Below are 13,816 nucleotides of genomic sequence, written 5' to 3'. Positions count from 1 at the left end.
TCAAGGCAAAAATGTCATCTCTCCTAGTTTAGAATCTGCCTGGTAGAACAATCCAATGCTGTTACAATTCTGCCTTTTAAGGTTTATTTAATGATTGTTCATTTGTATGGCTGTATACATAAAGGCTTTCAGAAACCAGTGATGCAAGTTGCAGCATGTGCCTACTGGCAGGAGTAGGGCTGGAAGTTGTGGTGCTGATGCCAGGGGTCTGTCCCCATGCCCTGTGTGCAGTGGGTTTGTTGGCTGACCAAGGCACGTCTGAAAGGGAGGATGCTGCTGCCTGGAGAGAGTGGGAATTGTATTGTCAGTGGACTCATTTTAATGAGTTCTTTGGTGACGCTCTCGGTAGTAGGTTCTTTTAAAACTGCTGTTTGGTGTCTCTCTGCCTGTTCCCCCCCAGATCTAAAAAAAAAAAAAAAAAAAAGAAGAAAAAAACACCATAAATCTGGCCTTGCTTTTGTCGTCTTTGCTTTTTATCTTTGTAAAGGAACAGCATTTTCTGTGGAATCCTAACATCTATTTACAGTAACAATCTAATTCCTTACTTACTAAGGGTAATAGTTAAATTTGGGATAGTCACACTGTGTTTGTTCAATGTTAGGAGGTTAGTTTTATGTTAAGCTTTTTTTTTTTTTTTGAGCAATCAGTTAAAGCAAGTTAGCACAACATACAAATAAAGGTTTTTATGCTCTACACCGTTGCATTTGCTCTGGGCTTCCCTGGAGAAGGCCTTAGAACCTCTCTCTGTTAGCTCTGTAACCAGATGGTTCTTCTGGACAGTGTCAGTCACGTTTTCCAACCCTACTTGTCTTAAAAAGCAAGACAAGTTGCTTCCTCAGTCAAAGTAACACAGGTCATATTTTTAAGAGATCAAGAGACCAGAGGAGTTTTCCAAAGGTATACTTGGTTGTTACATAGCTTATGTGGGGATTAGTCAACCCTCTGTGTATTTTTGGACGCATCAAAAGAAAACTGTTGTTTGTTTTTGCTGTGTTGTACAACTCGCTAGCTTGCTGGAGTGATGTCTACGAAATTATTGCACTGGAACTAGAGCATAGCAAAAGCTATAAATGCGGATGCTCCTGTATGCTGCTGTTCCTTGTTTTCTGTTATAAATCTCTCCCTCTCCCCCTTTCCTTTCCCTTCCTCCCTCCCCCTCCCCTCCAAACCCTTATGTATAGAGGTTATTCTCTCCAATAATACATTAAGTAAACAACCTTAATGCAGAAGCAGTACAGTTTGGTGTGCTTTTCCCCCACATCTCTGATGATGCCTGTAGCAGTGAAGCAGGAGGAAGGCATAATAGAATTTAATATTTGACATATTTTAAATAGAGAACATCTGCCTTCTCAAAAATGAGATATCTGAGTAATTTTCCCCAAACTGTTATTATCTTAGTACTGTGCTGGCTAAGTCCCTATATAACATTCCCTGCACAAAAAATGTATCAGATAATGCTTCATTTCAGCTTTATAATCTCTCTGGAAGCCGAATACCTATCGTGCTAAAGCAGTGAAAGTCACCTTGGGGACAGGACTACCACTTTTCGACAGAAGGCTCGAATGCTGCCATGTGTCAAAGGGAACCTGTTTGTAAATAAAGAGAATGGAGTAAAACAGACTAGATTTCTGCGTGTTTATATTAATGCTTGCTTTTTTCTTTCTTTAGGCACCTTTTATTTTTGTCTTCGTTGAAATGCTGAAAGATTTGAGAGATCTAGGTCACTTTTCTTCATTGAAAGTGATATTTTATGATGACAAACTGTGAAATCAATCTGTATACAAAGCTCTTTTATTTCCAGTCCATCCATTTGCTTTGCGCTCTCAAATACTCACAAAGTCCAGGTCTTTCCCTACAGTGATTCCTGCTGCTCTCCCTTCGTAGCACCAGTGACTGGAAAGTGCTTGGGGCTTCAACTCCTCAGTTGCGTTGGTGCCAGTTAACCCGGGATGCAGTTCTTTGAAACATTGCAGAAAATTCAGGGGGAATTAGATAATGGAGCAGGAATGGATTTCAGCTGAAGTCGAGGGCCCTTTGAAAATGTGAAACATTAAGCTTAAAATTGAAGGGGGGAAATTTGAGCTGTTGTTTTGAAAACCTATGGGGTGAGTTCTTACATAACATTTAATAGAAAGGTAATAGCTTCAGCCTGCTTGAGCTGATTAATTTTTACAGTCCATAGTTCAAAAATAAGCTCTCAGAAATGTCAGAATGCTTTTATCCTTGCACATTCTTTCTCATCTGTTTTTGTTTTATGACATAGTCTCAACAAAATTTTTAGTCCTGTCAGCTTTTATAAAGTACTTAGTTCATGAAAAAAAAAAGAAAGAAAAAGGAAAGGAAAATGTGGGGGACAAAACATAACTGAAAAACAAAAGCTCTCAGTAATGAGATGGAAGGCAGGAATTAGGAGTCATTGTTAAGTTGACAGCATCTGCCCATGACAGCACACTTCCATTGAAATCTCAGTACTGTCTTTCTCCACTGTCTGAGCACTGTGCACTTTGATGAACCTACTTGTACCAGCTGGACGTGCATCCAGTAAGTCAAGTCACTATTTTCCCATCACTTGAAGAAAAATAGAAGGATAAAGGACAAAAAAATACGAAAGCTGTTTCAAATGTGTGAATATTTCCTTTGTGTTTTTTTGGCAAATGGCTTTCCAGAGGTTGGAACTAATGACTAATGTTATCACAGAGCTTGTAGGGTATTTACCTAACAGAATAATTGCAGCGTGGGGTTGGAGGGGAACAATGACGAGGTCAGTAAACCTGCAGTGTGGTTATATTTCTGTCTGGGGGGCAGGTGAGTGTGTTCAAAGTACCCACATGCTGTTCCTTTAGAAGACTGATTGCTTTAGGATTTTGGCTCCAGAGGGCCTGAATAAATTGGTACGTTGGAACTTTTTTTGGGGGGGGGCTGAAACCTTAATATAATTTACAGGAAATATACAACTACAAATATATTTCAAGCATATTCAAATAACCTCTTCCTAGAGAAGCAGTCTGAAGCTCTTGTCTGGTAATCTGTGGGATTGTGACAGTGAAACAGTTGAGCACCCTTTGGTTTGTAATCAGGCTAAAAACCTCTTTAAATGGATTTTCTTTAGATAAACAGAGGAAGTCAAATTGCAGTATCTCCAAGTAACTTGTATGTCTAAATTGTTCATTACAACGTATCTGCGGTGCAGAGTTCATGCTAATAAATCTTTCTGGAGATTGGGCGCATCTGCGGGATCAGGTGTCTCTCAGATAAGACACTGCTGGGACTCCCATTTGGAACAGCTTCGTTTTCTCTGGCTAATGCATCAGTATTAGGAAACCACAAAAATCTTGGGAGGGAAGATTACTGTGCTGTCAGCTATTCAAGAGTGCCTCTGTCCTTTTAAGAAATATAAATGAAACATTCACTTGAGCTGAGTTTACTGAAATAAAGGTTTATTGTTTTGTTTTTTTTTTTTTTTTCTTGGAAGCCTAATAAATGGACCTTCCTCTGTGTGCTGGCTAATTGCTTCCAAAAAGCTTCCCTCTATTGTCCTGTAGGCAACAATGTCTGTTTATCAGATGATAAATCTTCTGTTTTGATGCCTGCCCCTGACAAATGAGGTGTAGTACAAACACTCCCTCTCTCAAAGTAGGAAGACTCGGTTTGATTCCCGCACCGTAACACCTGTAGCATTATTGAATGCTTTGATGCTAGGAGAAACGTGCACTTTAATGCTTGAGTGAAATGTTCCTTTTTATGTGTCTGACAAGGGGTTTTTGGTTTTGCTGATTCTTTCTGCTTAGGGGCAGCATTCAGCAAGTGGTAGAAGTGAAGCTGTGCTAATGGTGTAAGCATGTTCTCCTGGGTGTCGGCTGATGCTGTGTCTCTTTGACTAGCACAGACATGGAAAACTAGTCTATGCTCAAAGAAAGGAAAATGAAGCAAATTGGGAAGAAATTGCAACTGAATCTCCTGTATTCTGTATTGGTGATAGAAATCTCTGTACTCTGTAGAGCACCAGAGCATGGTGAAGAACTCTCAAGTGCCATTAAATGTAACAGTTAAGTCACAAACTGAAGTCACAAATTGCGTAGGAACTGTTTTTCAGAAAGTTCCGATTTTCTCCTTTGTCTTCTTTTGTGTAAGTGTACTAAATTCCTGTACTCAATTGTCCTCCCTATGGCGTTTCTGTGTTGTTTTACCCCATCCTGTTTGACAGCAACAGTGATTGTCCAAAAAATGAAACAGGTAAAAATTACCAAGCGTCCACACTGGCAGGAGAAATGGTGGCTGAAGACACGCAGCAGTGGTAGCTCCTCTGCCAAGCCTGTGTCCGAGGATCTTGCAGGTCAAAGCTTGTTCCTTCTTTTGTGCAGTTGCTGCAACCATACATAGTAAATTAGGTATCTTGCGTTGTCTGATCTAGAAAATTTTGTGAAAAGTTCTCTGACAAACTATACATGCACTGCACCACGTGTCTTGAAAATAGGAACTCAGAATTAGATTTAGGATATCTGGCTTCTGATGAATAGCGCTGAAAGAAAGAGCTTTGTGAGGATACGCGAGCCCTCTTCTTGGCATCGGGAGAGCTGCTTTTTTGTTCTTTACTGTGCAGAAGTATCAATTTCTGATTCATCAAACTGTAGAAATGCTACGTGACTTCCTGTTATTCGGGTTACTGGCTCCCCCATTCAAGAATGCTAAGTCCCAGCACTTTGTGTCCAGTTTTGTCAGGGCTTTGCAAAACTCCCGTATTTCAGGCCTGAGAAATGTTGCTTTTTCTACTGTTAGAAGATCACTTTTGAGCACACTACTTTGAATGAAACTTTTGTTTTAAACTCAGTAGGAGAACACTGAGCTGTATTTCACTTGTTTATGTCCACATTACAAAGAGCCACTGTAAGCTGCCCCAAATCTTTTTCATCCCTAAATGCTCTCTAGTTTTATAATGCCATGACAGTCGTCATGCTGATGCTGAATGGAAAGTTGGAATATTGTGCACAGGTAATAAGCAAATAATACTGTTGGATTCTATGTCACAAAACAATTTTTTTGTTTCTAGCTTTCAATTCCTTTATTTTAGTTGTTATAATGTGTGCCTTCAATTCAAAAGGAATATTTGGAGGGATGGGAACTAGCATCTTTCCTGAAGTTTACTTGGTAAGGAAATCCCTTTGGGATTAAGAGGAAAACTTTCAGCTGTGGCCCAAATTAGGCAATAAGGTTACATTGGTACCTGGCTATGCTTTATTTGACATCGTGATGCTGCTTTATTATGCTGCTGGTGGAGAGCCATTTGTGCTGCTTGCACTCTTGCAGGATTTCATTGATTCATTAGGCTGAAGTATCATTTACTCACAGATGTCTTGAAAAGAAACACTGTTTGGGTGAAATTGTTTGGGGTTTCTGTGTGAAAACATCTGGCTAGAGGACATGTCTGGAGCTGCTTCAAGAGATGTACCCTGATTATTTTGTTTAGCGGCAGTTTGGCTAATCCGGTGCCAGTCTGTATGCTTAAATCAGAGGCTACAGGTCCAGGTATCTACATGGGCTTCAGGCCCAGGGAGCCATCAGGAATACCTGCGGTAGTTCTTGTTTCTCCTGATGTACGCATTTCACTCTGCAGCTTCTGTGAAGAAAAGCGTCATATATGTATGCCTATATTTCTGTATAATACTCGCTTTAGAAACCCAAAATAACTGTCAGTAATTTTGTGTGTTCCACTCCTGTGCATAATCCTCTCTTGTGTGTTCACTCTCCCTCTCATCTTTGTGGATGTGCTTTACATAAGACAGTAAGTCAGCATTTTCTTGGGGTAACCTTTCTTATACATAAAGGTAACTTTGTAAGAGGGTAACCAAGGGTAGCTTGGCTCCTGATGGATTTCTTGTTCTCCCCAAAGCAGCTTTTGCTGGTCACTGTGGAAGACAGTACAGAAGTTGGTGGACTCCACGTATCAAACAAAACAGAAATTTCGTTGGTAGCTTGTAAATAGCAGTGGCTTTTGTCCAGAGCCATCTTACGCAGTTTACCAGACTTTTCCCATGAAGGCAGAATGCTCTTGGAAGCTGTTGAGGAGTCTTTGTTTCTTACCCTTTAGCAAGAAATCCTGAACACAGTGCCCTCCGGACACTTCATTTGCAGCTTTTGTCAGTTATGTGAACTAGTCTGATTCTGTCTGTTGAAACATGCTTTACAGGGAAAAGAGATAAAGATGTATTTGTGGTCAGGTTTTTCGTTAATACTTTAAACAAGCTTGTCTAGGCCAGTATGTTCAGGGTAACTGCAGTTGCAAGAGCTATGTGAAGCTCATGTTCGTTGTTCAGATTTGTTAGTTTCAAGACTCACAGCACCAAATGGAGTGAAACCAACTACTTTTTGGGTTTGTATGATAATGGTTGGATGTGAGCAGATCTTCAGAGGGAATGTGGTTGTGTTGTCTAAAAGCTAGTAGCCTGTTCTAGGTCATGGTTTCCTAAATATTATTGCTAAGTTTGAGCTTCAACAGCTACCCCATGGGACAAACTTCTGGATCAGGCAGGAGCACGTAACTCTTTGTGTCAGATTAGAGAATGTGATATAGTATTTATGCCAATAGTGGGGATAGGCTGTGGCTCTTCCACGTCATAAAGTCTTTTGTAGGAAAGATATCTCTTGAAAATATTTTGGGCAAATTTAATCTGGTCTGATGTGTTTGTACTGCTTCTTCGTGCTGTCAGCTGGCTGCAGAGTTTTTGATTTGGTATTAAGAGTCCCAGAATGTACTTAAATCTGGATCTATGACCGTCTTTTCAGCTCTATATAGAGATACCTTCACACTATTAATACAGCATACTAAACATAATATGTGAATTTGTAATAGGAGTACACCAGCGCTTCTATTCAGCAGGTTTGTGATTGTAGTATGTTTTGTGGTGCTTTCTCCCAGTTTTACTGATCTGGCTCTCCTTATGTCTCATCACATTGTGCAGCAAGGAGAAAATTAACGTATTTATTCACTACTTTTTCACAGGTTACCAAAATGGTCAAAACAGTCACCACCAGAACAGTACGTCAGGTCCCGCTTGGACCCGATGGCCTGCCGTCAATGGATGGCTCGTCTCCCATGGGCAGCTACACAGATTCAATCGACAGAAGGTACATGAAGAACGGGGAGCGGTACATCACGCCACAAGCATCGTCCACGTTAACCAGATCTTACAACAGCTACAACGATTCTTACCCTGACAGCCACGAAGGCCAGTATCGCCCTTATATCACTCACGATGGCTATGGAGATCTATCAGACAACTACGGCAGCTTGTCCCGTGGTGTCAACTACCGTCCTCGTTACGCCTACGTGCCGGGAAACAGTTACCGGCCAGACGATGGTAGCTTCACTTTGCCAAGCAGAAGGGATAACTACGGACCGGTTGCCCAGCCTCAGGTGCCAGTGGGCAGCAACGTTGACTTGAACCGCTCTCAGCCAGAACGCTTCCAGCCGGAACCCTATGGACTGGAGGATGATAACCGCAGCCTTGGAGTAGATGATGAAGGATATGAACTGGATCCTGATTATTCTACTGTGAACCGAAGGACATCTGCAGGAGTGTCAGAGAGAGGAAGACCTCATAAAGGAAGGTAAAATTCATGTTTCTTGTAATGCTGTCTGTGGTTGTTTTGCTTAGTTGAACATGTACATCTGAACTCTTAATGGCCTGGTAAGTTCAGGAGTTAATTGTCAGGAAAAAAATGCAGTGGCTGTGGTCAACATAAGCAGTGTAGCGGAATAAAGATCTTAAAGTCTCAAGAATGGGAAAATTGAAGGATGAAGCGGGAAAGGCATTACACGAGACACAAAAAATAAACTGGTTTGGAATTACAATGCACTTGTGATCTTGGCTAGGGAAATGATCATCATTTCTCAAAAGCAATTGTAGGAAAAAACAACATGTCCTAAACATAAGAGTGGGAAGTACAGATTGGCCTTCTTGAGGAAGAATTTTCTTCTAGGGAAGGGGAGAGCTCCCTAGCCTACTATGAACAATGCAGAATGCGTCATTCCGTTAGCCAATAAATAACTGCAAAATGCACATGAAGTACAGAAGGGAGTGAGTGTAGTGCTCAGAATCCCTTTCACTATGTTTCTGGACCATTCTAGTGTATGTTTAATTCAGCAAGCAAGAAACAATCTGGAAGAGTGCTCAGTGATTTTTTCTTCTTAAAGAAGTGTGACTGCCCTGAGTTGTCCCAGTGCTGTCCCACACTAGCAAGGTAAAAAAAAAAAAAAAAAAAAAAAAAGGGAATCGTAACCTGTGAGACTTCTGACAGGTCTGGTTATGCACGCATCTGCCAAACAAAAAATTAGAACAGCTGTTTGGTTGCAGATGAGCTGATACCTGTTGATGAGGGGATGCCTCATTATATAAAAGCTGTCTTGTGATGTGTTTGACAGCCTCCGCTCCTGGGCCTGTGTTTATCGTACACCCTCAGCTGTGTGACAAGGCTCCGCAGAACCTCACTGAAGTACTTCAACCATTTTGTAAGATGGGATTGTTATTTTATCCTGTCAGCCTAAATAAAAGGGAGATGAGAACATCTGTGTTGCCCTAAATGTAACTGAAGAGACCAGTCACAAATTACTTCTGGTTCAGTCCCTTCCCAAGGGTCGTTTCTATTTTGTGCCATATTTTCTGGTATTAATTGTTTATGCTGTGCTTGCAGCTATCAGCTCTTGCATTGGAGGAAAAAAAAACAAGCTTTGGAGTAGTCTTATTACTCGGCTGAAAATCATCTTCTCTGTATGAACCTGAAAAAATTCTATTCTTCTTCAAGCAGTGTTCAGATTTTGCGTACGTCTGCATGAAGTCATAGCCTCATGATTTGTGCTTTGGTATGGATTTAGTTCAGATGATTTTCTTCTAGTTTAGGGTAGTTTCCAGAGCTGTGAAGTGGCTGGAACCCACCAGCCTCTGTGTCTGTAGGTCATCCTTAGACATGACACCTCTGGCCAGAGGCTTCTCTTCAGCAGCAGCAGCAGTTGGTGGTGGGATTTGCGTGGGCTTTTTCGTTGTTTTTTTTCTTGCAGCTCTCCTGCTTGGAGAACTTACAAAGCTGATGGCTTCTTTCACCCTTTCATAGCTCTGTCTTCCTTCACACTTCTGGAAGTTCATTCTCAAGTTAAATGGCATCACCAAGCACCTGCAAATTGCCATCTGTATAAGAAAGAAAAAAACACAACGCGGCAAGGCATATCTGCCAAAATCTCCTGGAAGTCCCTTCTGTCATCTTTGCTCTTGCCAGCTTACTAACAACTGGGACCACGTTGAGGTTTTGCAGGGCTACAGTGGGTGCCAAAACACTAATCAATTTATCAAACTTTAGGTTCTACTTTCCTGCATCTAAGCAAAGTTTACAGTGCTAATTAAAGACAGTCAGGCAACAGGACTTCTGAAGTTTTTATTAACATTTTTCTGACTCTATGCATGATGAGTAATTGAATGCATTCTTAGAACCTGCCTATTTGCATTTTTAAAATATATTTTTAAGCATCCTTTTGATTTATTGTTCCTTGCAGTTTGGATAGGACCAGTTCACAATTTTTGTTTTACATTCCTTTTGTTGTGAGTTTTTCCATGTTTAATATGATCAAGAGGATTTGACAAGTAATTAGCCTGACTGTGGCAGCAAACTTTAGCTTGTGAGCACATAAGAAGATTGTTTGAGGGGCCTCTTCAGAAGTAGTTACTTTTTGACATTTCAAAGAAATACTTGAGCAATTCAATAAACCTGCGTTTCAGATATGCTACTGATCTGCCAGAAACTAATGACAATAAATAATGCTTTGTACTAGGTGAGGGTAATTACTACTTGATTATTTCTCTCCCTAGGTTTTTTGGAAGAGGTTATTACTTGCGAAAATGATGAAATGAATGTGATAAATTGATGGAACCTTCGTTTGTAAAAAGATTTTATGTAGAGTAGGTGTAATAATAACACTGTTAGAAGGTCTTCTATCTCACACTGACTTTCAGGTAGGGCAACTTCATCGAGTGGTGCTGGGAAAGAACTGAATTCTTCTGTTAGCTGACTGCTGTGGAAATTCAAGTTATTCTCTCTTTCTCTTCCTTTAAAAAAGTTTTCTTCCCAATACGATGCTCTCACTTTCCGGTAGTTTAAAATATAAAAAGCATCCTTCCTGTCCACTACTACTTGTTGCCTCTCAGAGGACAGTTTCTCATCCAAATCTGTGGCGGTAAGTTCTCACCTGTATGTGATAGGCAGTGTCTGTAGGGGATTCTAGTCAAGGGAACTGCAACTACAGATTGTTCTTCACACTCCTTTCCTGCTCCACCTGATTGATCCCAGACATGAGTATCCAGTGTGCTCTTCTGTCATCACCAGCCTCATTTTAAGCTACTTATGTTTCGTTTTAAACTGGGGGGAAAAGTATGTCTCTTCACCAGCATTTACAAATCCAGACAAGTGCACAAAGGCAAATATTCCATCTGTTTGCTCTTCAGTGCATGTGGCTGGGTTTGGTTCTCATTTCTTTTATATTGAGTCTCTGCCGTAACCTATATTATTTTCTGAAAGAGGAATACCTGACATCTGATGTTCTTTTCCTCAGCATGTGCTCTGATTTGGATTAAGTCAGATTGCGTAACAAATTAGGGTGAGAGGAAAGGCATTTGGGTGTATGATATTGATCTAATAGTGCTCAAATTTACTTGTGAAGGTATTTACACATCTTTACTTGGGTTTGTGTCATTTTTTTCTTCATTGGGTAGGTTGTCGTTATTAAATAACGAGTATTTTATTATAGTTTCTAAAAATACGTAGTCTCATGGTGGTGATAAGTGTTTTGTATACAGCCCTTTTTAAAAGAGAAGCAGGAATTACTGAATATTTTTCATTCACAGAAGACATCCCTAATATTATTTGAATATTTTTGATCATTACATTGCAGTTAATACAAATGAGCAGGAAAAAATGGCCAGTCATAATTCATCCTTTTTTTTAATCATCTTCTGTTCAACTACTTTTCTTTTGCCTTTGTAGTGATTTCTTTCCATAGCATGTCACTACAGCTTGCACTTGTATTAGCATCCATGGGACTTTTTTTCCTTTAAAAAACAACAAACAAACAAAAACACACTCTGGAGCAGCTATTGCTACTGTGCATTCCAGATTAGACAGGATGGGAATTTTTAATGTTAATGGGAATCAATGACAAACCAGCTTTCTGCTGTTAAATTTTCTGTCAGAGGCCTGATTTAAGAGACTAATGCTATTTGTTGCTGGTTACTTCATGATCCAAGTTTTTTACCAGTAGGAAATGAGCCAGATTTTAGATTAAATAACTGTAACACTAGGTCTCTCTTGCTTCTGTTATGTATAGATAGTGCAAGAATATTGGTACCACACATTTCTTATTCACGTTCTACTTGTAGTCTCTTTTTAATCTAGAATATAAAGGTTTATGTTTGCAGATTAGCTTTCAGTCAGCACTTCTGGTCTAACTCCACCCGCTTCTGGGCTCCCAGCAGCACCTGTGCAGGCACCCTTAAAGCTGGGGAAACGTCTGTCACGGTAAATCAGCCTCTTTGATTTAGAAACCAACTGTAGGAGTAATGCCAGGGTGCAGTTAACGCTGGGACGCTGTCTCGTTTGGGGCAGACATGCCTGGGCAGAATGGGGTGGAGCACAAATGCAGTCAGTTTGGAAAATTGTTGTGTTGTTTTGTTTTTTTTCTCTGAGGCTTCTCCCTAGAGTGAATTTGTTTGATCTGAGTTCATTGATCTGGATACAGGTAACAGAAGATTGATGTATGGCTGAGTTTTTTGTGGCAGCTGCAGCCTGAGTCAGCTCGTCCATTAGCAGCTTTTAGGTGGCTCCAGTCAAGGTGATTTCAGTGTTGGAACCATATGGCCCCTAACTCGGACTTGTCACAGCAGAAAATTCAATCCAGTTTTTGAATCCTCTTGCACGTCCTCCCATCAGGGAACAGGGGCTGGCAGAAGCAGGACCTCATTCTGCAAAGCCTTTAGATTTCTTCTTCAGTGTTTTGGCACAAAGTTCGCTACTGAAATCCCAAGCCTTTTTGGTCTTTTATCCAAAAGCAGACACCAGCTGCAAACTGTGATGAATGTAACTCTTGTATAAATTGCTGGGAATTAAATGTGTAAATCCTTCACCTGTTTACTTAAATGTGCCTGTGCTGAAGCCACAAGGAAGATGATAAATTCTCAAGCGCTTTCCTAGTTTCTATCTGTGCTAGAATGTGTTTCGATCAATTCCCTGAGACAGGTGATCAGTGAGACCCACAGCATCCTATAAACTCAGCTGCCTTGCTACAAACAGATGGAAGGCAAGATGCTCATTGTCAGCAACCCTGACACACTACCAGATCTCTTCAGTCCCAAGAGTAAAGAGCCTTTGGCCTCCTGAGCACGGGTCATGATCTACTGAGGTTCTCATTACTCCTCCTCCTGTGTCAAGTAGCTTCTCTTTCCAGCATAGCTGCTCAGCTGGTTAGTAGTGAACAGTTCACGTAAGAATGGCACTGGCTGAAAATACAACAGTTGTTAAATCACTTGTCAGTATCCATATCGTTCAGGTTCTGTTTCTTTGAGGACACTTTCCTTCTGCTGTGGATTGGGGCCAGCAGTACGTGTCGTGGTCAACATTTTGCAGCAGGGCAGTACCTGGTGGGTTATAAGCAGTGCTGCTCTCTCCATCACCTGTGCAATTCATCCTAAACCATCCATACTCACAGCACTCAGGAATGCAGCCTCTTCCTTGCAACATGAAACACTTGTCACCATCCTATATTTTGTTCTAGCACAGCTTTGTGTTCTGGATACTACATCAGAGAGGGATCATCAAAGCATCAGTTTTTGTACTGATATAATGGAAGGAGAAACTTCTTTGTTCCAGTAAGTAGAAAGTTTGGGTGTGATCCTTTTTTTTTTTTTTTGATGCTTTATTTCAGGTATTTGACATTCATATTTAATAACCTGCTTGATAATTAAAAAAAAAAAAAAAAGAAAAAAGGTAGTGTTGGTATAAGAGTTATGTGGTGTTCTCTCATGTCATGACAGCATTACAATTTGTAGTCCTAATTTTGAAGTTTTATTTTGAGCAAATGTTACAGAACCACAGAACTTTGTGTGGCGCAGAGGAGAAGATACGGCATAAGGGAGACAGACCCATCTGCATGGTTCTTTTTGGAAGGCTTCATCACAATAATGCAAACAAACTGCATCCCAAGACATTAATTATTTTTGTGTGTTTGCATGGATGCCAAGGAGAGAGATACTTAACTGTGCAGGTGTAGTGAGGTAGTGTATGGTTACCTTGCAGACAGGGCTGAGAAGTGCTGAATTGCAAGTTAACAAGTCAAGCATGCAACAGCTGTGCAGAGGGCAACTACCAAAATTTATCTTCTACTTTTGTGCTGTCAATAAGAATTTAACTTTAGGAGGTGTTTGAGAAAAGAATTTTTTTGTTGTAATTTTAACGGTGGTTGTGCCTAATTTGCATATATACAAACAAAATTTAGTTTGAGTAGCAGTTTAGGGGTTTTGTTATTACTTCTGCCCTATGTATATGCACAAAGTAGATCTTTGCAGTGTTGTTACTTTCTTTTTGGAATGATGGAAGCAGCTTTGTTCTGCAACACAAAATAAAACAGCTGTCCAGACATTGGAAATTACTGTGTAGGGCAAGTACTGAATTATACATACACAAATAACTGCACCAATAAAAGGACTTCTTCAGATTCGTACTGAGCTTTGGATACTGGCCCATTTTATCCTTTCATTCTGTTTATGGTTTAGAACAACAATTA

At 40.4% G+C, this 13,816-nt stretch overlaps 1 protein-coding gene across 21 annotated transcripts in view; it reads left to right on the top strand.

The window, feature by feature from the left end:
• Positions 1 to 13,816, top strand: part of ARVCF (ARVCF delta catenin family member) — a 267,046-nt gene that overhangs the window by 181,385 nt on the left and 71,845 nt on the right. For all 21 annotated transcript variants that reach the window (XM_040576712.1, XM_040576691.1, XM_040576695.1 and 18 more), the window contains one exon: positions 6,998 to 7,605. In XM_040576712.1, the coding sequence (XP_040432646.1) occupies positions 6,998 to 7,605 (608 nt within the window). The remainder of the gene's footprint in view (positions 1 to 6,997; positions 7,606 to 13,816) is intronic.

Source organism: Cygnus olor, chromosome 17, assembly GCF_009769625.2.
Source record: "Cygnus olor isolate bCygOlo1 chromosome 17, bCygOlo1.pri.v2, whole genome shotgun sequence".
Taxonomy (NCBI): Eukaryota; Metazoa; Chordata; class Aves; order Anseriformes; family Anatidae; genus Cygnus; species Cygnus olor.
Note: the sequence above shows the minus strand (reverse complement) of the source record. Positions and strands in the feature narration are given on the sequence as shown.